We start from the raw sequence: 24,439 nt of genomic DNA, 5'->3' as shown, positions 1-24,439 counted from the left end.
ATCTTGGTTGTTCACAGGGACACCAACCCAGGTCAGAAGGAGACAGGCAGGCAGTTCTAGGCTCAAAGTCCTAGTGCATAACAAAGAACAGGTATACTTGCCTGACCTTGCCTTCTGCCCCACACCCTGGAAAGCTAAGTGGGGCCTGAGCTAGCTGGCAGCTTGAGGGGTTAGGTGGTTCTAGCTGTCCCCCTTAGGAACACAACCAACAGGCACGATGAGAAATCACTTTGCTATCGGTGGGATTTTCAGGCAAGCATTTTATGCATTTACATTTACGAAGTTAAAATTTGAAAACATAATACTCACTGTATTTTTTTGAGTTACCATATCCTGAAAAGAAAAAGAAAAGATAAATATAGCTTTTTTCCAAAACAGCTAATCTCCATAAGCACTAGCAAGCACTTTGTCCCCCCACCCACTATCTAGCACCCACCTTAGAGCAAGAGTTAATCATTTGAAACCTCCCCTCGCAAAAAAGCTTTAAATAGGATGAGCCTAGGAGAATTGTAAAACTCGTGTTCTAAGGAAAATTTATCATTAATTGGTTAGCTTTGGAACTACTGAGGGGCATACGGTTATAAGGATTCTCTCATAGCAGTGGCAATGATTTTTGTCCAAAGCTATTTGAGATTCAAGTTTGGGGCTCTGAATGCCCTGCACCACGCCCTCCCAGTGAAGAACGTCTGCGACAGCAAGGAAGTGCATGGGAAGCATTGTGGTATCCCTGGGTCTGGAACTGTTTTCTTGACTCATCAATGTGAAGGCTGCAGGCCACCTCCCAGTCAGACCTCCTACAGAAGGGGCGTTGCTGATAGGATTCCTGACATCTCACTATAATTGTTGAGGAATTTCCAGTTCAATGACAAAGATTTTTGTCACTTAACTTAGCATAATGGTTATGCAGCCCTCGACTGTATCATTTATGCACCGCAAGCCAACATTTGCCAAAAGAAAGAAAATATAATTAAACAGCCGCCCGGTAAAACACGTTTTATACATTCTGAGATTTCTATTTTCTGATGACAAGTGCAGATTGCTTCTTCTGGCGTCAGATATAACTGACTACCCATTTCCACTTTAGGAAATATTTTTCCGTATCATTAAAAATTAAAACTTATCTAAGTCATGGGACTTTCCCGAGTTCACTAAGGCACAGTTGAGAAAAAAATGTACTGACTTGGAAAAAAAATACATTCTAATTTCATGTTTCTCATCAAAATACAGCTTAATAATCTACCCTTTCATATTTTCAAAGTATTTCTAAGCATAAGTACTTTAGTGAAAAATCAGTAAAAGAAAAAAATCATTATCTAAATATCTAAAGTAATTTAGATTGGTTTATAGCCTTTTGAGAAACTATTCTACAATGTAAAGTATAATAATAAGACAGTTCTTTCACTTCTTACAACACAGTACTGTGCTATAGTTAGAGTACACATTTATGTAAAGTGTACGTGATATAGAACACGTGTAGGTTACACATTTGAAGCAGGTAGTATTTCTATCAGGAAATAATCCCAAATTATTACAGGACCCAGAAAAATTTGGCTAATATTAAATCTCAAGAAACACAAAAATGTCCAACTTTGCCATCACAAAATTGTGCTATTTATATACTAGTGATTTTAAATGCTAAGGGAGCTGGACATTTAGAAATGATGTCTGTGAAGGCTAACTCTGAACCACTGGTTCTCATCCCTGGCTGCACATTCTGGAGGTTAAAAAAAAAATCTCCTTGAGATTGTGACGTAATTGGCCTGGGGTGTGGCCTGGGTATTGGGATATTTACAAGCTCTCCAAAGATTCTAAAGTGCAGTCAAGGTTGAGTAACATTGCTGTAAACAAACTAATCTTTTATTCGTGAAATGATTTAACACAGACCAGGATTTTCTGACTAATGTTAAGATATAAACTATATTAATATCAGCTCAATTTTGGAATAACTCACCTTAGATAATCACATTTTATGAATATGAGCACGTGTTAAAAGTACTATGTTATCCAAAAAAAGCTTGTATAAAACTTGCAAAAATACATTTTAAAATTTCTCAATAATTACTGAGTTGTGCATGAACACACAAGTTTTCAGTTTTGTTCTGCTTTAAACAGGGGGAAAATAACATTAAATACTGATTATGTGCTAAAATTTATCTGTGCTAAAGTTTCTGTCCATTTTAGTAACTGTTAAATGTCTTCATATTATTATCCAAGTTGAAAACTGATTTTTTTTTTAATGTGTAGGTTTGGATCAAACTGCCCATTAAAGGATTCAGAGTGGTGTGTTTGCTTCAATGGAAAATAACAGGAGTCTTTGCCTTTGCTTCCCTAATGAGCCTGGAAATATTCAAGTTGCCTGCAAATGCACATGTGTAGCACACATGCTCACACAGTAGCCAGGAAGTCATCTGTGTGAGTGAGAACCTAGGGTGGGAAGGAAGGAATTGCACAAGCAAATCTATACTCTTTTTCTCCAACCTCGTTTGCTACACGTGCATTTTTTTTTAACTGTGCTAACGATTTATAACATTATTTAAGTTTCATGTGTATAACACTATAATTCAACTTCTATATACACTACAGCATGCTCACCAACAAAATCTTGTTTCTATCAGCCACCATACAATTGACCCCCTTTACCCATTTTGCCCTTCCTCCACATCCCCTTCCCCCTGGTAACCACCAATCTGTTCTCTGTATCTATGTGTTTTTGTCTTGTTTTGTTTGTTCGTTTGTTTTTTTTATATTCCACATGAGTGAAATCATATGGTGTTTGTCTTTCTCTGTCTGACTTATTTCACCTAGCATAATGTCCTCAAGGTGCATCCATGTTGTCACAAATGGCAAGATTTCATCTTTTTTTATGGCTGAGTAGTATTCCATTTTATATATGTATGTGTATACATATATAAAATCTTCTTTATCCATTCATCTGTCAATGGGCACTCAGGTTGTTTCCATACCTTGGCTATTGTGAATAATGCTGTAATGAACATAGGGGTGCACCTATCTTTTCAAATTAGTGTTTTTTTTATTCTTCAGATAAATACCCAGAAGAAGAATAGCTGGATCGTATGGTAGTTCTCTTCTTAATTTTTTCAGGAATCTCCACACTGTTTTCCATAGTGGCTGCACCAATTTACATCCCCATCAACAAGCTACATGTATATTTCAACTGAACATACAATACTGCTTTCCCAAAACGAAGTATTCAGGAGAAGGTGAACAATACCCTTTACCTTCAATGAAAGAGCAGTGTCAGGGTCAGTGTCGTGGTACAGGATCACGTTATTGGCCATATCGAAGCTTTCGCGGACGCCAAGGTGGTAGAAAAGTGAAGGCTGTCTGGAGACATCACTCATGTCCACCACCGCAACATCTGAGCAGAAGTGAGGAAGGACTTGATTAAAATTACCCCATGAACTGCAGAAGAAAAGCAATAAGAATGGAAAAAAAACCCAAAAATTCTTTCTTCTTCAAAGTGCTAGGAATGTACCCTCACTTAAAAATTGCTGGTGGACTTTTTTTGCATGTATGTGAGGAAGATTAGCCCTGAGCTAACATCCAACGCCAATCCTCCTCTTTTTGCTGAAGAAGATTGGCCCTGGGCTAACATCTGTGCCCATCTTCCTCTACTTTATATGGGACGCCGCCACAGCATGGCTTGACAAGCAGTGCATTGGTCCGCGCCCGGGATCCAAACCTGCGAACCCCAGGCTGCTGAAGCAGAGCTCATGAACTTAACCAATACACCACCAGGCCGGCACCTGCTGGTGGACTTTTAATGTTATTTTCATTAGGAAATTTATCATATCCAAAGAACATATTTAGCTTATATATGAAGTATAAAGTATAATGAAATGAAAAACCATGCACCCACGACACAGAGCATTATCTGTACTGTCAGAGCCCCACATGCCTCTCCCTAATCACATCTCCTCCCTCCTGCCCAGAGAAACCTCTATCCTGATGTCTGTATGTATCAGTTCCCCGCGTAAAAATGTATACGCATATTACACGTTATTATAATGTATGAATTCCTAAATAGTATATTGTTTAGTTTTGCATGTCTTTGAACTTTGCATAAATAGTCTCACACTGTATGTACTCTTTGACTTGCTGTCTTTTGGCGTGATATAACCAATTTGTATGTCGAGCTCTGGTTCATACATTTTCAGTTCAGCATAGCATTCCATTATAGGATGACTAGATGGCAATTTCTTTATCCATCCTCTCTATAATTTTGTACATTTCTTTTCCTATTTCAAACTACTGTAATGAACGTTCCTGCACCATGCTCCTGATTCACATGTCCACCATCAACTTCACTGGCTCTGTGCAGAGGCACCGGGAGACCAGAGGTAGGGCATCAGTAAGCCCTGCGTGGGCCTTCTATTCTCTAATTTACAGATTGTCAGCTATCTGCCAGGCATTGTGCTGGTACAAGGGATAGAAGTGTGAACGAGGCATGATCCCTTTCCTCAAAAAAACGTGTAATACAATGCGGGTGACGGGAAGCAAGCAGTGATGAGAATCACGGTCAGGAGGTCTAAAGTGAGGGGAACAGTAACAGAGGCACCCCTGGGAGGGTACCTCACTCACACTCGGGTGGAAGACTGTCAGGTGAGGCCTGGAGGAAGTGATATTGTCTGGGACCTGAGAGTCCATAAGAGTTAGGCAGGCAAATCAGGGTAAGGATGAGGAGGATGGAAAGGGAAGGAAAGAGCATTGTAGGAAGAGACGACAGCAAGTGCAAAGGGCCAGAGGTAAGATGGGATGTAAGCGATGGGGCCATTGCAAATCGTATCATGGGACCAGAACACTTGAGAAGATGAACCTGGAAGGGTTAGCAGGTGCCAGGCAGTGACGAGGTCTGAAGGCCATGTTAAGATGGCTGGACTCTACCTTGAGGCAATGGGAAACCTTCGGTAGGTTTTTTTTTTCTGTTTATTATGGAAAATTACAAATGTATATAAAAGTAGACAGAATAGTATAACGAAGCTCCCATACCCCCTCACCTCCCTCAATAATTATCAACTCAACCAGCCTTGTTTCATCTCTACTGCCATCCACACCACCACCTTCCATATTATTTTGAAGCAAGTCCCAGGCATATCATTTCATCCCCAAATATTTCAGAATGTATTGCTAAAAAATAAGAACTCAAAGAAAAAATAACCATAGCATCAATGTCTCACCTAAAATTAAAAAAAAATAATCATAAGGAGTTTAAATAGGAGACTGTCATATCCAAATTCACGCTTGAGAGGTTGTTTCTCAAGAAAGGACAAATGTATATGCTGAGGAACCACTTTACAACCCAGCCTGGTTAATTTATCTCAAATGGATAAACATTCCCCACAGACATTTGCTTGGAGTCAAAAATCATACTGCACCTGAATAAATTAGACATTCTGCCTATATGATTGTTCCCTGGACTCTATTACCTACTCAAATTAAAGAGAATGTGCTTCCTAGTGACGCTATTGAGACACGGCAACACAGATGCTAATTCCAAGGTCATGGGGACTGCTACAATTAGTTAATAAAGGAAAGGAAGTAAACGGAGGACAACAAAGGAGAGGGGTCAGAAGCGGCAGAGGGCAGGGATGGCCAGCAGCCCCCAAGTCCCACAGGCCATTTCATAGAACACCTGCAACTTGGTGGAATAGCTTGTCACCGAGTAGGTTAAGTTTTAATCTGGTGACGTGAGTTCCTTCTTTCCTCAGCCTTCTCAGTGTTCTGTGCTGGGACCTGTACACTGGCCTCACCACTTCCGCTAAGGAGCCCCTGTGTGGCTCCACCAAGGGATAGAGGCCTTTCAGTGCCTAACTAGAACAGGACAGACACTGCTACTCCAAAAAAATTCCAAGTAATTCATGTTCAATAAGAAAATTGTCTCAAACCCAAAGTTGACATTTTTGCCTGACATTTGTCACTCAGGCCAGTAGATGAAGTTTACTTTGAGGAATTATACCACAACAATATTCAACCAGCTTTTTAGAACTTCTAGCACAGTAATTTAGCAGATTTATAAATGTTAAATATGATAAAACATCAGATTAGAATTTTATTATATATGAGGAATCAAGGTGTTTTTTCCCTAAAGAGATCATAAATTACCTAAAAGCTGCAATCATCACAATGGTCACTTGCTTTGCCATTTACAAAACACTTCCAAGGACATCTCAGTTGAATTTCAGAACCATTCTGTGAGGCAGGCAGGGTAGGTATTGGCTCCACTTCATAGGTGGGGAAATGAAGCGTAAAGAGGGTAACAGATTCGCCCAAAGTCACACAGCTAGGGCACAACCGAGTCAGGGCTCAAACTCAGCTACGTCCTGTGCTCTCCAGTGCCAGATGAGGCTTACTACTTTCCTGGCTCAATTTCTGAAATCAAGCCAGTTGAGGGCAAAACACTTTATTTACCCAGCTAAACGTTAGGCAAACAGACCACAGATAAAAAAGGAGAGATAAAATTCAGGTTTTCACTCACAAATGCACCCTGTGCTCCCAGCAACCATGACCTTCCAGTTCCCACTGATGCAGGCCAGCCTCAGGGAAAAAGCCTAAAGCCTGCCTAGAATAAACCATCTTCCTTGACCGAGCACCACACACACCCTCGACCTATCTTGGTATAAGGAACCTTAAGAAGTGATACCACATCAAAGACTGCAGAAAGCCAAGGCTCCCATTAAAATCTACGCTTAGCAGGAAAGCGTCTGAATTTAAAACTGAAGTGCCCTTCAAACGATTTAAGAATGAATCACAATTATCTCACTACATGCTAATATGAAAGATGAATGATGTGTGGGATTTTAGTTCATTAAAAACTTTTGAACACTAACATTATTTTTGTGAAATGTTTTTTACGTAATAAGCAAAACTACAATTTCTAGTTTGGTTTAAAAGTGTCTCATTTCCTCAAAAAAATTAAGAATAGAACTACCATATGATCCAGCTATTCCACTGCTGGGTATTTATCCAAAGAACACAAAAACACGAACACATAGAGATATATGCACCCCTATGATCACTGCAGCATTATTCACAATAGCCAAAATTTGGAAACAACCTAAGAGTCCATCAAGGGATGAATGGACAAAGATGTGGTGTATATACATATATATATACACACACACACATATATATACACACACAATGGAATACTACTCAGCTATAAAAAAAAAAAAAGATGAAATCTTGCCATTTGCGACAACATGGATGGACCTTGAGGGTATTATGCTAAGTGAAATACGTTAGACGGAGAAAGTCAAATACTGCATGATCTCACTCATAAGTAGAAGATAAAAACCACCACCACCACCACATAGATACACAGTTTAGATTGGTGGTTACCTGAGGGGAAGGGGAGAGGGAGGAAGGTGAAAGAGGTGACAGGGCACATGTATACGGTGACGGGTGATGGATGGTAATTAGTCTTCGGGTGGTGAACATGTCATCTACACAGAAATTGAAATATACTGATGTACACCTGAAATTTATGTTACAAACCAATGTTACCTCAATAAAAAAAAATTTTAAAAAGTATCTGATTTCCAAAGCAAAGCATTAATCAGTGAAATGTATGATGGCAAATGATTTACCATACAGTAATTCTGTGATTGTACTGGCTCATGCCAGTCTTTAAATATATTCCAGGTTATCTGTAAATCTATCCCACTCTCAGCAGAAAAAAGAAGTAACAAATGTAAGTAAGATTGGCTGTGTCTAAATGAAAAGAACTAGATTTTAGAATAATTTTCCTGCCAAAGACATTTTTTTAAAAATCTGATTGGATTTATGGCAACCTTGGCCATCCAAAACAACAGAGCCCAGATTTACCAGACAGGAGGCACCTCTACTAACTGCTACCATAACTTAGATGTTACTTCATCCACTGCCGCTCACGTCCAACATACTTGAGGGCAGGTCCATGGAAAGAATGTTGTGAAGTATCATTTAAAACCAATTTTCCAGTATCATAAGGAGGAGTCAACCTACCAATTCAGTGTCACGAGGTCAAAAAATTCTTACCAAGTGCCACATGGGATGGGTACTAGTTGCTTGGAGTATCAAGTTTCAACGAGAAAGGGGCAGTGGGGAAGAGTGGGGACATCAGGAACCTATATCTGGTCCCCTATCTTTTGCTTTCCAGCATCTTTTTATATGAATGACCAAAAAATAAATTTTTATAACTTTATAAGTATGATCGAGATGTGTTCACTATCAGTTTTTTCAAAAGAAACACGCCATATATAAGCAAACTACGTTACTCACCGAAATGAATGGACTCATTGGGCTTAATTTCAGACCACTCACAGTGAAATATCTGTGATATAAAGTATAGCATGATTTAAGTCACTTTAGCTTTCGCATGTCTATGTTGCTCTTGCAGCTAGCAAGGCAAAAAAACAAATGTGCAGCATTATACTGTGAGCTAGGGTGTGCTCATCACTTTAAATGTTATCAATATCACTGTCCTCATCCGTGACGTCACACCTCACAGTTCCAACTCTGGGTTCCCCGGCAGCCCTTGAATACACCACCTCAATATTTGTATCTTCATCACCGGAAGGTTCCTCTTCAGCTTCCTTCAACCCTTTTATAAAAGGATCTGCTTTGACATGACTCTCTTTGGAAAGTTTTTTCAGACATGTTTCTTAGGAGGCTTTGCTGACCAGCAGATAATGGCCTCTTCTTCTAAAAGGTCTGTGTCACACATCGCCTTCAAGATGTGAACAATTTTAGAGATGAGTAGAGCCTGATGTACAGCTACCACACACTGCAAACTATGAAGAGGGTACCACTGAGCTTTTCTGTTATGGTGACAAAATTGTAGGAAATGACTCCTGCCCTTCTTAATTTGTTCTCTGTCTCATTAAAATGGCCATCAGTCAACACAAGAGGACCCACGGTGTTTACGTTTACTTCAACAATAATCTCCTCTTTCTTTTTCCTAACAAAATCAACTGCTCCTTCAAGATCATCACTAGGTGCCAGGACTTTTGCATGACCGCTGATTCCACCCATTCTGTGCTCTAAGCTTCCTGATTGGTGTCCACCCCATAGCTTGTGGAGGGGCACTGAGTTCATTTGGTGATAGTGGTGGCGACTCACTGCTGGATATGGGGTTATTTTTCTTTGTCTTTATTCTTTGTAATTTCCTCTTTTTTTCATGTACCAATTTCCTTCTTCTTGGGTGGTTCTTTGAGAATGAATGTGCAGAGTTTATGCTTTGCGTCAAGCATGCCTCACTAGCCACAGGCTTTATAAAAATTACTTAGCAAGGACAAGTATTTTGGAGGCAGGATTCTCAGGACAGAAAACATATTTTCTAACGAACCCATCCAACAAGTCTTGAAACTTTAGCCTTGTGAGATCCAATGACAATCCAATGGTCATTCTAAACATCAAAATGGTCTTTGCTCCCAGCTCACAACCAAAGGCCAATCAAGCACCTTCTTGATATCAATCATTCCATTTCCTTTTGTTCCATTTATTGTACTTCTTTTGCTTCCAACCTTGACAGTCATACAGAGCATCTTATATAGACAGAACTGGTCTGATACAATGCAGCCGACATTGAGGATACTTTTGCTTATTGATAAGCTTGATCAATAAGATGCAGAGATATTTTATCATATTCTGGTTACTATTGCTGCATGACAAAACATCTAAAAATTTAATGGTACAGGGGCCGGCCCAGTGGCGCAAGCAGTTAAGTGTGCGCGCTCCACTGTGGCGGCCCAGGGTTCACCGGTACGGATCCCGGGCGTGCACCGACGCACCGCTTGTCAAGCCACGCTGTGGCGGCGTCCCATATAAAGTGGAGGAAGATGGGCACGGACGTTAGCCCAGGGCCGTCTTCCTCAGCAAAAAAGGAGGAGGATTGGCAGATGTTAGCACAGGGCTGATCTCCTCACAAAAAAAAAAAAAAAAAAAAACTTAATGGTACAAGTTTGAGTTCTGGTTCCAATAAGATGGAATAAATATATTCTACCCTGTCTCTCCTTGAATGCAGCTATAAAAACTGACAGAATGGGTGGAACAGCTATTTTAGGATTATAAGAAGTAAGTGGTAGCAAAAGATTGGAGAAGATGACCAGATTTCAAAGCATCATCAAACCAACACCAAGTTTCCCATTTTACCCTAGTCTCCTCCAGCCTGGACTAAAGGCAGCCTGAAACCCAGAAGTGGGTGTGGGGTGTGGACAGAGAGAGCACCAGGAGAAGTCCTCTAGTTCTGGCTCAAAAAGCAGGAAAGGAGCCTCCTAATGCTCAGGAAAAGTGAGGGATATTCTCCACCTTTTTTCTTCTCTCTGTTCTCTTGTACCCCCAGGACTCCAGCAATCTCACAGCAATGACAGCAGAGATAGTCAGTGGCAGTGGGAGGCCTACAGGTGCCTGGAACTCAGAGAGGGGAACCTTTTGCTCTAATCGGAGGAGCTGTGGTCCCAAGGGGTGTGGTGGTGAATCTCCATTGTTTTTTTTTTCTCTCTCTGAACTCTCAGCCTCAGACATGGGCACAGTTGTGGCAAGTGTGAGGCAGAGCAAGACAACCAAAGCCCCAGCTTTCTGGCCATAGGAGTGAAAAGGGGAGCCCCGGTAAACCAGAAAGTACAAAGCTGGACAGCACCGAAAAGGCTTTGAAATCAAACTGACAGCACAACTGAAACAGAACTCGGCAGCCTGAACCAACTAGGCTGGCTGCCCGCTTAAGCAAAAATATCAACAGACTCCATAGGATATAAACAAGGCCCAGAATCTCATAACGTAATATTCAAAATGTTCAGGATACAATCCAAAATTACTTGGCATTCAAAGAAGCAGAAAAGTTTCAACTCGCATGGGAAAGGACAATCAACAGACTTCAATGACAAGACAGAGACATCAGAATTATCTGACAATGACTTTAAAGCAGTTATTATAAAAATTCTCCAAGAAGTAAGGGCACATACTCCTGAAAAGAATGGAAAAAACAGAAAGTCTCAACAAGTAAATTAAAGAGAAGAACCAAATGGAAATTTTAGGAATGAAAAATATAATAACCAAAATAAAAAACTCACTAGATGGGCTCACAAGAAAAAGGGAGATGACAGAAGGGTCAGTGAACTTGAAGATAGTTCAATAGAAATTATCCTCTCTGAATAACAGAGAGAAAAAAGACAAAGGGTTTATGCCCAAATACAGAAAGACCTCCTAGAAATCCAGACCCTCTCCCAAAGACCCATAAGCCAATAGGAAAAAAGGGAGAGGGGGGAATCACGAATAGATAGCTCTCAGAAAAATGGGAAATATGCTCAGCTTCACACAGAATAAGAGAAATACAAACTAAAACTAATTGAGATCCCATCTCCCAACTATCAGATTCACAAGAGTCCAGAAGATTGGCAACTTGTCTTGTTAATGAGGCTGTAAAGAAAGACAATGTGCAAAATAGTATAACCCACAGATAGGAATCTGACACTATCTACCAAAATTATAGGTGCATTTATTCTTTAATACACAAATGCCACTCGAGTACCTAATCACAAATACACCCATACAAGTATTAAACAGCACATGTACAAAGTTATTCATTGCAGCTTAGTAGCAAAAAAAAAAAATGCATCCAAGAGTCCCTTAAAAAGGGATTGGTAAAATAAATAATGATACATCCACCCAATGAAGTACTATCCAGCTATAAAAAAGAATACGGAAGATTTCCATATTCTGATTTGGAAAGATGTCCAGGCTAAACTGTTAATGGGAAAAAGGTGCAGAACAGAGTATTTGGTTTGGACCTTTTGAATAAGAAAGGGAGAATAAGAATGTGTATTCATATGTGCTTATATTTACATAGCAGAAGTGATCAAACTTTTTCTGTAAGGGGCCAGATAGTAAATATTGTCGGCTTTGTGGGCCACACAATCTCTGCCATTGTAGCCAGAAAGTGGCCATAGATGAATGGATGTGTTCCAATAAAACTTTATTTACAAAATAAAGGCAGCCAGCTTGCAGGCTGTAGCTTGCTGACAACTGTAAAGCGAAATAAGAAACTAGGAAAAAAATTAGGGGGAACAGTGTAGATGGAATAAAAGAAAAAACAGATAAATCAGATTTCATCAAAATTAAAAATGTGTGTGTGTTAAAGGACGGCATCAAGAAAGTTAAAAGACAAACCCAAGAACGGGAGAAAACATTTGCAAATCATATATCCAACAAGAGATTTGTCTCCAGAATACATAAAGAATTCTTACAGCTCAATAACAAGATGACAAATAACCCAACTAAAAAAAAAAAAACAGGCAAAGAATTTGAATAGACATTTCTCCACGGAAGATATACAAACAACCAATAAACACATGAAAAGACATTCAACATCCTTAGTCATCAGGGAAATGTAAATCGAAACCACAATGAGATACCACTTCAAACCCACTAGGATGGCTATAATAAAAAAAGACAATAACAAGTGTCGCTGAGGATGTGATGAGATTGGAAGTCTCATACACTGCTGGTGGGAATGTAAAATGGTGCAGCTGCTGTGGAAAACAGTTTTTTGGAAAGCAGTTCTTCAAAAAGTTAATTATAAGGTGGATGCAACCCAAGTGTCCATTGATGGATGAATGGATAAACAAAATGTAGTATATCCATACAGTGGAATATTATTCAACCTTTAAAAAGGAAGGAAATTCTGACACATACTACAATATGGATGAACCTTGAAGACATTATGCTAAATGAAAAAAGCCAGACACAAAAAACAAATACTGTATGATTCCACTTACATGAGGTATCTAGAGTAGTCAAATTCATAGAAACAGAAAGTAGAATGGTGATTGCCAGGAGTGGGGGACAGCAGGGAGAAATGGAGAGTTGTTGTTTAATGTGTACAAGAGTTTCAGTTTTGCAAGATGAAAAAGTTCTGGAGATTAGTTACACAACAATGTGAATGTACGTAACACTACTGAACTGTACACTTAGAAATGCTTAAGATGGTAAATTTCATATTACATGCTTTTTTATCATAATACAATTTTTTTTTTTTTGGTGAGGAAGATCAGCCCTGAGCTAACATCTGATGCCAATCCTCCTTTTTTTTTTTTTTTTTTTTTTTGTTGAGGAAGACTGGCCCTGGGCTAACATCCGTGCCCATCTTCCTCTACTTTATATGGGATGCCGCCACAGCATGGCTTGACAAGCAGTGCATCGGTGCACACCCAGGATCCGAACCTGCAAATCCCAGGCTGCTGAAGCGGAGCACTCGCACTTAACCACTGTGCCACCGGGCCGGCCCCACGAAGTTTTTTTAAAGGGTTAAATATAGAGCTACCATATGATGCAGAAATTCCACTCCTAGATATATACCCAAGAAAAAGGCAAACATATGTCCACATAAAAACTTGTAGCATTATTCACAATAGCCAAAATTGGAACCACTCCCAATGTCCATCGACTGACAAATGGATAAATACAATGGAGTGTATCCATACAACAGAATATTATTCAGAAATAAAAAAGGAATGAAGTATTGATATATGGTACAACATGGATGAACCCTGAAAACATGTTAAGTGAAAGAAGTCAGTCACACAAGACCACATATCATATAATTCCATTTCTATGATGAAGCAAATCTATAGTGACAGAAAGTAGAGTAATGGTTGCCTGGGTCAGGGGCCGGGTGGCTGGAATGGGGAATGACTGCTAATAGGTACAGGGTTCTTTTTGGGAGTAATAAAAGTGACCTGAAATCAGATTATGGTGATGGCTGCACAACTCTGTGGATATACTAAAAACCACTGAATTGTATACTTTCAATGGAGGAAATTACACCTCAATAAAGCTGTTTTACAGAAAGAATAAAAACAAGTACTAGAATATTCTTAGCAGTAGCGTGGTTCATAATAGTCTCAAACTGCAAACTACTCAAGTGTTCAACAAGAGAAAACATGAACTGTGGTATATTCTTACAATGAAATACCATACAGAAATGAGAACGAATTATTGCTACATGAACAATACAGAGAAATCCCACAAACATAATGGTGAACAAAAGGCCGGACACTAAAAGGTACAAACTGTATTATTACAAAAAGTATAACAAGTACAGAAACAGGTAAAACCAATCAATGCTGATGAGAAATCAGGATAGTTGTTACTCTCGGCTAGGCTGGAAAACAGAAGTGATGACACTCTGGGGTGCTGTTTGCGTTCACTTTTTTGATCCAGGTGCTGGGATACATTGAGGGTACAGTTTGTGAAAACTCATAGAGCAGTACACTTAAGATTGTACCCTTTTCTGTATATACGCTATAACTCAATAAAAAGAAAAAATAAAGAGCATACCAAAGCAGAGTTTTGTGCTTTTTCCTCACCTCCATTCTTCAACACAGGACCAGGAATGGAGGTAGGATAGAATCTCCAACCTCAAAGCTTTGGATTTTTTTTTTTTTTTTTTTTACCAATTGCAGGACTATAATGTGACCCCACTACACAATGATTGTCCAAAGGATTCCAGCCCCGAGTCTTTACCATTTCACAAAGCACATTTCCTTCTATCCTGAGGTTCTAGTCTTTTTACTGGTGGGAACAAGAGGAAGGGGAAGGCACGGGGGGACTGACATTTATTGAGCACCTACTAAGTTCAGGGCCATGTGCTTAAATCTCTACCTAGAGAATTTTTTAAATGAGGCTCAGAAATTTTACGTTATCCAAGGTCACATGGCCAATAAATGACAGGGCAGAGATTGAAACCGGATTCGTAAAGCCAATGTCCTTTCCCCTTTGCCACTTGTATTACCAGGGGCAGTGGGCACAACGATGGAAAACATGTTGGTAAAGTTTCATCATGGATCTGTTTGGGCAGTTTTTACTCTGGAGGGCTGAAAGGCAACTCACCTAAAGGATAACATGCACTTCCTATACTTTTCTGGAGGGTGAGACGAAAGGGAGGCAGCTGTGGACCTGCCAACTAACTCGAAGTACCTGGAGGACTCATCCTGGGGAAAGACCCTCTCCCAAATGTTTCAGGTGTGGGGGATCAGAATTGGCCACCTCAAAATATGTCTCTTTACCTTGATTATTTTCAAGAACAAAAGACTCTGAAAGAAACTTTGACCTCCCCCCCCCCTCACTAACTGCCTAAAAGAATTTAACCCAGAAGGCCTGTCCCCAGGACAGGCCACCACCATAGATAACTCTGGGTATGAATAGACTGGGAGGGTCTTTGCTAAGCCCATTCTTATCAAAGCTCTGAAAACCAAGTAAAAGTAGAAGTTACCCTTTGTAAGAGACATTTACATTTGTAAGGGAAATCTCCATTTGTAAAGGTATCTCCCTCTCTGTACTGGGAAGAAGGGGGGATGACCTAATCTCTAGAAACTCTTATTGATGCGGAAGGCGAGGACTTAACTCTGCATATTAACCTTATTCTTGTTTACTGTGCTTTTCTGGTAATCTCCCATAGCTGACTCCCCCCACCCCAACATCCTCCTTTGTCTTTAGCTGAAGGTAGTATTTAAGATGAGAACCTCCACCATTTTGGTGAGTTGCTCAGTTTTTCCTGAGTTTCTCCCATGTATACATGTTATTAAACTTTGTTTTATTTTCTCCTGCTAACCTGCCTTTTTAATTATTTGGCCAGGCATAAGAACCTTAAGGGAACGGTCTGGGGGTGGGGGTGGGATGCTCCCTCTTCCCCTACAGAGGCAAGGTATCAGGTTTGGTTTATCAAAAGTCACCTGTGTCAAACTTAATTTGAGATGAATCACAGACCTCAATATAAAGGGTAAAACTATAAAGATTTTAGAACACATAGAAGATTATCTGTATACCACCACATGGAAGTAGGCAAAGATTTCTTAGGGAGGACACAGAAAGCAATCTTCACAGAAATATATCTGAAATTAGACTTCTTCAAAATTAAAAATTTCTGCTCATTGAAAGTCACCAGGAAGTAGATGAATAAGCGAGCCACAGTCTGGGGGCAAATGTTCACATAATATACTTCTGACAAAGCACTTGAATCCAGAATATATAAAAAAACTCTCCTAATTCAATAAAAGGATGACAATCCAATTAAATGGGTAAATGGCTTAAACAGACACCTCACCACGGGAGCTATCTGCATGGCCAAAGAGCACATGCCACAGTGCTCATCATCATTAATCATCAGAGCAAGGTGAATTAAAACCATCATGAGAAACCACTCCACCCCCTACTAGCAAGGCCAAAATTGAAAAGCTAAATAATACAAAGTGTTGGTGAGGACAGGAAGCCACCAGAACTCTTGTGCGTTGGTGCTGGGAATATAAAATGGTACAACCACTTCAGAAAAGGGTTTGGAAGCTTCTTGTATAGTTTAACATACACCTACTCTTTGATTCAGCCATTCCATTTCTAGATATTTATCAAGAGGAATAAAACATTTGCCCACCAAAAGGCCTATATACAAACGTTCATAGCAGCTTTATTTGTAATAGCCCCAAACTGGGAACAACTCAAACGTCCCTTAGAATGGATAACCCACTGTAGTCTATTCATGCAATGGAATAGTACTTAGCATTAAAAAGGAACCAACTACTGATACAACAATATGGATGAATCCCAAAAACATCATGCTGAGCGAAGGATGCCAGACACTGAGGAGTCCACACTGTATGAGTCCATTTATACAAAACTCCAGAAAAGGCAAATCGAATCTATAGTGACAGCAGATCACTCATTGCCTGGGGCCAGAAAGGGGAGTGGAGAGGGGAATGAGTGGGAGGGGACATGAGGGAACTTTCTGGGCAGATGGAAACCATATTGTGATAGGGTTTGGTTACATGGGTTTAGTCATTCCTCAAAGTTGTACAGCTAAGATTTGCGCATTCCAATGTATATACATTTTACATTGAAAATGGTTTAAAGCATAATAATCAGGCATGGGGTGGGGAGTGGGTAGAGGTAAAGAAGAAATAAAGATTACAGAATGTTAATTGTTGAAGCTAGGTAATGTACATGCTTGAAATTTTCCATAATAAAAAAAAATTGAGAAGAAAAAAATCATTTACCTGTAATGTTCCTGCTTCTCTCCACCTTCTCTCTAGAGCCCTTGCACATCCGTGTCCAATTCTCCCTGGCCCCTGGGCTCCCCTCTCGCAGACCCCAATTCCTGAGTGAACTCTGCTTCCTGCCAAGGTCCACCGCTCAACTCCTTTCTGCTCTGCAACTCCCCATCACCAACCAAGCCCCAACAACCATCAGGCATTTTTGCCAAGCCCCGTCACACCCAATAGCTCACAACCTGTGTAAGGTACTGGGAAACAAGAAGTTTTGCAGCTTGCTTTGCAGAAGTTCAGTCCTCTCCCACCTATATTATTTGACCATGATTTAAATGGTCTGATTTAAATCATGTCTCAAAGCACCTGTCTCAAAGCCTGATACATAGAGGGCTTTAAAAAATAGTTTACAGTTTGCATTCCAAAAATATGTTTGTAAGCTGACCTCTGGGAACCAAAAACACATTTTATCCCAGTAACTAACAATATACAGCCAATAACATAGTGGGCCAGCTCACAAATATCCATCTCCCCTAAAATGCACTCAAGACTCAAGCAGCAATGCCTCAATTAAATGCTGCAGGTGCAATGCTTCTCTTATCAGTCAGCCCACATGACTAAGAGATGAGGAAAGTTCCAGGTTCAATGCTGAGTCAGTAGCAGTAACAGCAGCTCAAAAGGAAGGAGGCTCAGGGAAGGACCCCCATGGGCAAGCCAGCAGCCAGGTCCAGCAGAGGATAGTGAGGTCTAGCTAGGGACTCATGTGGTTTGGTCCCTGAAAGTGAAGTCGTTGCCTGGGCCTGAGCACACCAAGCCCCTGTCTCCAACTGGGAGGGACGGGGGTGGGGAGAGAGGGAGCCGGCTTCTGAGTTACAATCCCATCTTTAATCTTCTACTCCACTTGTTTAAAATAAAAATCGCATTTATATTATAGAAAATATACATTATAGAAAATGTGTACAAAAAGAAAAAAAACAGTATTCCCAGCACACAATTCAAACTACTGTTTCCATTCCAGGGTGTCCAGTGTGAGTTTTTCTAGTCTCTTTCTAGTCTCACTGAGGAGAAAGGTTCAGACCCAGAAACGTGTCATTAGGATGTTATTTCTTAATAAAATCACAATTGCACTATATCTATACCTGGCCACCATCTTCAACGTGGTTTCTATAGGAATCCGCATTCTAATTTCCTTTTGAGGACACCAAACAAGTACTGCTTCATCTCAACAGGAGAAACCAGGTGTCATCTGTGTCCACTGAGAATTACTCTTTTTTTTTTGCAGGGCAAGAGTCCCCCTAGGCTAACATCTGTTGCCAATTTTCCTCCTCCCCCCCCCCAATTAATATGAATTATCACATGACCCAGCAATTCCACATCTGGGTATATACCCAAAAAAGTGAAAGCAGAAACTTGAACAGATATATATACACCTATGGTCATTACAGCATTATTCACAATAGTCTAAAGGTAGAAAAAACCCAAATGGCCATCGACAGATGCATGGATTAACACAGCACGGTATATGCATACAGTGGAGTTTTAGCCTTTAAAAAGGACATTCTGGGGGGCCGGCCCAGTGGCGTAGTTGTTAAGTTCATGTGCCCCACTTCGGCAGCTCAGGGTTTGCAGGTTTGAATCCCAGGCACAGACCTACACACCACTCATCAAACCATGCTGTGGTGGCATCCCATATACAAAATAGAGGAAGATGGGCACAGATATTAGCTCATCTGGCTAATCTTCCTCACGGGAAAAAAAGGACATTCTGATACGTGGTGGAAGACAGATGAACCATGAAGATTATGCTAAGTGAAGTAAGCCAGACACAAAAAGACAAATACTGTAGGATTCCACTTATATAAAGCATCTAGAAAAGGCAAATTCATAGAGACAGAAAGTAGAGCAGTAGTTACCAGGGGCTGGGGGAGTGAGGAATGGCAAGTTATTGTTTAAGGGGTACAGAGTTTCTGTTCGGGATGATGAAAAAGTTCTGGAGATGGATATTGGTGATGATGGCACAATAGTGCAAATGTACTTAAATGCCACTGAAATGCATACTTAAAAATAGTTAAAACGGACCAATTTTTTTTTTTTTTGCTTGAGGAAGGTTTGCCCTGAGCTAACATCTGTTGTCAATCTTCCTCTATTTTGTATGCAGGTTGCCACCACAGCATGGCTGCTGAGGAGTGGTGTAGGTCCATGCCCGGGAACCAAACCCAGACCACCAAAGCAGAGCACACAAAACTTAACCACTAGGCCACTGGGGCCAGCCCAAAAACAGGCCAATTTTATGTTACGTATTTTACCACAATTTTTAAAAAAGCCAGTGAGATGCTCCCGCACCTCATGGCCCATAGCAGTTTTCTTTCACAACAGCATTCACTTGTTCTTGCTTAGGTTGAAGGCCTGCCTGTGACTCTTCTGCAGCCCATCAAATCACCCAGGCACTGGTGACACATAAGCTCCAATTTAGACCCACACAGGACCTCAGAAAACTGCACAAGGAGATGGAAAACACAATCCAACCCAGCCTTGACTTGTTATGAGCACAGGAGATAGGAAGTGCTTGAATTTCACAGCTGCGATCTTCCCTAAAACACACGTGAACACTTCAATAGTTCCCCTCTCCAATATGCATTTTTCTAGAACAGCACTGTCCAGTGGGACCTTCTGTGATAAGGAAAATGCTCGCTCTCTTCACTGTGCCTGTTGAGCACTTGAAACGTGGCTAGTGCAAATAAGGAACTATTTTATTTCATTTTAACTAATTTAAATGTAAATAGCCACCTGTGGCTAGTGGCTACCACAATGGATAGCACGGTTTTAGAACAGAGATAGATTCATATCTTTTTGGTGAAGATGCCAAAAAGCTGTGAGTGGTAGGGATCAGGAAGCCAGGAAAGGTGGTGGGGGGCTTGTCTGTTTAATCCATAAACCCACTTATTGGAGGTGGATATATGGCTACATATATCCTTTGTCAAACCTATGAAAAGAACTTATTAGTTACAATGATGTACTGAGAAATGATTTACTCAAGACTAGGCCAAGGTCAACCAAAGGAGGTACATGGTGCAGCTGAAAATTCTAGGCAACCTGGACCCGGGGCAAGTACAAGTGACGTGCCTGCTGTGTAGCTCTGGAATTGAAAGCCCAAGATTTCTAACTGACTGAATCTTCAACCCCCACCAGATGGAAGGGGTCCTGTTAGTAGATGGAGGTTTGTTTTACACACACACACAACCCCACCCAAGAGAAGCAAAGCCACTGCACACCAGTTTTTCAGAGTTGGCACCAGCAGGCAGGAGGCTGCAGTTGTGCCTAATGGCAAAAGGGACATTTGACCGTTCAGGGAAGAGTCTGTTCAAACTCCAATTTCGGAGGAAAATGAATAGAAGTCAAGAAAACAGAGTGGTTCTGGGTGAAGTGGGCTCCTGAACAACTTTTATAAAAAGATGTTGTGCTGAGGAGTATACTAGAGTGGTCAGAAATGTCAAGAGACTGTTTTCAATGGGCCCAGCTGCCACTTGTTTGAACAAGCCTGACACCCCGCCCCCCTTCCAGCTGGGGAGGATTTGCTCTGCAGAGAACAGATCCATGTTACCTCTGGCAAAGAAAAGATAGTAATAAACCTAGCTTACTACCTCAGCATGGTGCAGCCAGTGTCTTAAAGAAACTCCCCATTTACCCTCTCAGATGCTTCTAGGTTTAGGGTAGGCACTGCTACTCTCTTTTGACCAGTGGAGAAACCAAGGCACAAGGACTCCCAGGTAATTACTGTCTCACATACAACACTCGTGAATGTCACCCAAGTGCCAAAGGATTGTCACATAGAGTCTAAAGGTTTGATAAGGAAAGCAGCCAAGCAACAACACTCCATTCCACACCTGGAGAAACTCTTGCCAACCAAAAGTATTGATTTTAAAGCTAGATTCTCATGGCACGCTTATTGCAGTGAGCTTAGAGATCTAGCTTCCCATTCCAGCAACGAAAGAGACCCTGAACCCCTGCGCATTATGGGATAAAATATATCTGTCACAGGGGTGGTAGAGCACAGCCCCACTGTCAAGGTGTGTTGGGGGGCGAGAATTAAAGTGTGCAAAAGAACACTGGGGCATTTCTAAGAGGCATGCCCCCCACACACATCCACACACTCAGTTGTAACACGGATTCCCACTCGTGGCTGCAGAATGGAATCACCTGGGAAGCATTTAACACTCCTGAGGCCTCAGATTCTGATGTGGTTCCTCTGGGATAGTCTGGGCATGGGGAGTTTTCAAAGGTCCCCAGGTGATTCTAACGTGTAACCAGGGCTGGGATCCACTGCTGCAAGGGACATCCAGGAATGAGGAAGTAAAAGTTGGAAAAGTGGTGGGGAGGAGGGGGGGGGGGCTGTTTCTTGGGTCACCTGATGTCTAAGGAGAGTGAAGAATAAAGAGGTCTAAATGCCAGTGTCCTCTTTTTTTTTTTTTTTATCTGTAAAATGGTACAATGCTACCTACTCTCCCCTCCCCAAAAGGTAGGCTGGTCCCGTGGAGTCGGGGGAGTTGCTAGGATGGGGAGGGGCCGGTGCCATGGCACGTGCGAGGGTAAGGAAAGCAGGCAGGAGTGGGGTGGGGGCGAAGGGGGCACCCGCCTCACCTGCGTCGTAGAAGGCGTCGAGCACGGCCGTCTCCCCGAAGTCGAGCTCCCCGAAGGGCACGGAGGTGAGGTGGGCGCCCTCGGCCTCGCAGGCCCGCAGCAGGCACTGCCGCGCCCCCGCCTCGGGGCCGCCGGCCGGGCCGCCCTGGGAGCTCTCGCTGCGCACGTATACCGCCCGCAGAGCCCGCCGCGGCCCGCCCTCGCTCCCGCCCCCCACGCCCTCGGCCGCCCCGTCGGGCTCCGCCGGCCCGGCCGCGCCCTCGCCTCCCGGAGGCAGCGGGACCTGTGGAGACTCGGCCGCCGCCCCGAGCGCCCCAGCAGGGGGAGTCCCGCCGCTGCTCTCCATGTGGCCGCCCTGCGCGCCTTTCCTTGGTCCCACCTCCGCGCGAGTGGCTGGCGGCTGCGATCGGCTGAGGGCCACAAGCAGTCGCGGCACCTGCTCCTGGGGCGCGGGAGGGAGCTGGGGGACCAGCGCGCGCCGGTGGCCCCGCGGCTGGCAGGTGACGACGAAACCCCCACTCTGCAGACAGAAGCTCGAGCCCCGCAGCCCCCGAGCGCCCTTTGAAGGCCGGTGAGAGAGAGGCGGGGGCGAGGGGAGGTCTGGGAACGGCGTCGGGGCAGGAGCGGGCAGGGCGCCCCCTGCCGAGCCCCCTGGGCAGCGTCCCCAGAAGGGCGGTTTCGTGCACTGTAGGATTTTGTTGTTGCCATCCCCTCAGCCTGACCAACGGTAGGAGCCCCAATTTCTTTTTTCTCAAAACAATTTGAGGCTTTTCAAGCAGAGTTAAAAACTCTTTCAAGGCAATGCTTGGACATAAATATTCAATTCCAAACTAAATACGGAAGTGGTTTTAGCCAGAATTGAGATGAGCAGATGCTTATTTAGAATGCCTGATTTTGCATTTCTTGTCCCCAGTTGCCAAGAGCATGGGCCTCCTGAGGCCAGTTCTGGAGGCCCGCTCTTCCTGACTTTCACTGTGACCTTGACAAAGCACCAGGATGCCCCACCAACAAACTTGGTTTAAACAGACTCCAAGGAGGCTGTCTGCTCGACCTGTGCAATACTATGAGCCCAAAGGGATCTTTACCCTAGATCTTGCCCATCTCACGATTTTAGGCCCAAATATTAAAAAGTAGTATTAGCACTGCAGGTAGTACCTGGATTTAAAAGATAGGATGCACTAGACGTTGTTGCAAGGTTCTTGGGTGTTTTTTCATTTTTAATAAGTTTTATTGAAATATAATTCACAAACCATGCACTTCACCCATTTAAGTGGTTTTTAGTACATTTACAGAGTTGAGCAGCCATTACCACACTCAATTTTAGAACATTTTCATCATCTCCCCCCAAAACCCAGTACCCATTAGGAGTCACTTTCCATTCCCTCTCCCCAACACCCCTCAGCCTCAGGCAACCACCAGTCTACTTTCTGTCTCTGTAGATTTGCCTATTCTAGACATTTCATATAAATGGAATCATACGATGTGTGGACAGAGGTTTTCATTCGTCTTGGTTATAGACCTAGGAATGGGATTTCTGGGTCATATGGCAACTCTATGTTTAACCTTTGGAGAAACTGCCACTGTTTTCCACAGCAGCATCACCATTTTTACATTCCTACCAGCAGTGTCTAAGGGTTCCAATTTCTCCACATGCTCACCAACACTTGTTATTGTCTTTTTGATTATAGCCATCCCAGTGGGTATGAAGTGGTACCTCACTGTGATTTTGATTTGCATTTCCCTAATGACTAATGATATTGAGCATCTTGTCATGTGCTTATTTGCTATTTGTATAACTTGTTTGGAGAAATGCCTATTCGGATCCTTTGCCCATATTTTAATAGGGTAGTTCTCTTTTTATTATTGAGTTGTAAAAGTTTTTTATATATTGTGGCTACAAGTCCCTTATCAGATATGTGATTTGCAAATATTTTCTCCCATTCTGTGGACTGTTTTTCAATTTCTTGATGGTGTCCTTTGCAGCACATCACAAGCCATTTTGACACAAGCAGAATAGGACTTAACCTTATAAAACAATTTGGCTTCTCTTCATGTTTCAGTAATAATACAGCCCATCCCTCCACCCCACCCCGAAAAGAAAGCAGAAACTGCCAATATAATTCTTTGAAGAAATTGTGCCCTAATTCCAGTAGGGCAGAATTCCTAATTCCTGGTAGAAATTAGGAACTTCACAAGTGACATCAATGTGCACCTTATTTTGTGGCCAGTAAATGGAAAATGGGCTCTGAGGAAATCTGCAAAAACACACAGACCAGAGTTGGGAAGAGCAAAGCTACGGAAAACTTTCAACACCTCTGTTCTAAGGTTTTTTTTTTAATATGATGCTATAAAAGGACACATTTTCTTTGTAACCTTGTAATGCATAATAATAGTAATTTCCCTAATGTGCCTGTTTGTCTGAGATTATTCCAATGACTGGCACAGCCTTCAGAAGGACAAAGATGCCCATTGCACAATCGCTTGCCAGTGTCTTGCTGTTGTCCCCCACTTCAGTCTTCCCACATTCCTTCCAGCTCTCACTGGGGCCCCGCTGACTAGACACACAGGAGTTGTGAATTCTGGCTTGAATAGTATCTGCCTCTGAACACAAACCCTGCTGAGTAAAGAACCCAGTATTTAATCAGCTAATGAGCGCCTCCCCCACAGTTGGCGCACACAGCCACCTTCTCATTGTCTCCAGTAATTTGCACACCTGAAACATGCCCAGCCCCTTCTCCCAAGGTCCTTCCTACCTCCCCGCCAGCCCCACT

General features: G+C 42.1%; 1 protein-coding gene and 1 pseudogene across 3 annotated transcripts in view; both read right to left on the bottom strand.

The window, feature by feature from the left end:
* MAP3K15 (mitogen-activated protein kinase kinase kinase 15) overlaps nucleotides 1-22,194 on the bottom strand; it is a 135,545-nt gene extending 113,351 nt beyond the window's left edge. The window contains exons 1-3 of one of the 3 annotated variants that reach the window (XM_014791143.2): nucleotides 21,669-22,194; nucleotides 3,240-3,379; nucleotides 310-333 (exon numbers count right to left, since the gene is read on the bottom strand). In XM_014791143.2, coding sequence (XP_014646629.2) covers nucleotides 310-333; nucleotides 3,240-3,379; nucleotides 21,669-22,014 — 510 coding nt within the window. In that variant the 5' untranslated portion in view covers nucleotides 22,015-22,194. The remainder of the gene's footprint in view (nucleotides 1-309; nucleotides 334-3,239; nucleotides 3,380-21,668) is intronic. The other 2 variants (XM_087427620.1, XM_087427619.1) reach the window with 2 other exon arrangements.
* On the bottom strand, nucleotides 8,460-9,033 carry LOC147912000 (eukaryotic translation initiation factor 5 pseudogene; annotated as a pseudogene).
* Nucleotides 22,195-24,439: the final 2,245 nt, after the last annotated feature.

This window comes from Ceratotherium simum, chromosome X (assembly GCF_057802395.1).
Source record: "Ceratotherium simum simum isolate JZ-2026a chromosome X, ASM5780239v1, whole genome shotgun sequence".
Classification (NCBI taxonomy): Eukaryota; Metazoa; Chordata; class Mammalia; order Perissodactyla; family Rhinocerotidae; genus Ceratotherium; species Ceratotherium simum.
The sequence above is the reverse complement of the archived record's forward strand: the minus strand, read 5'-3'. Positions and strand labels throughout refer to the sequence as shown.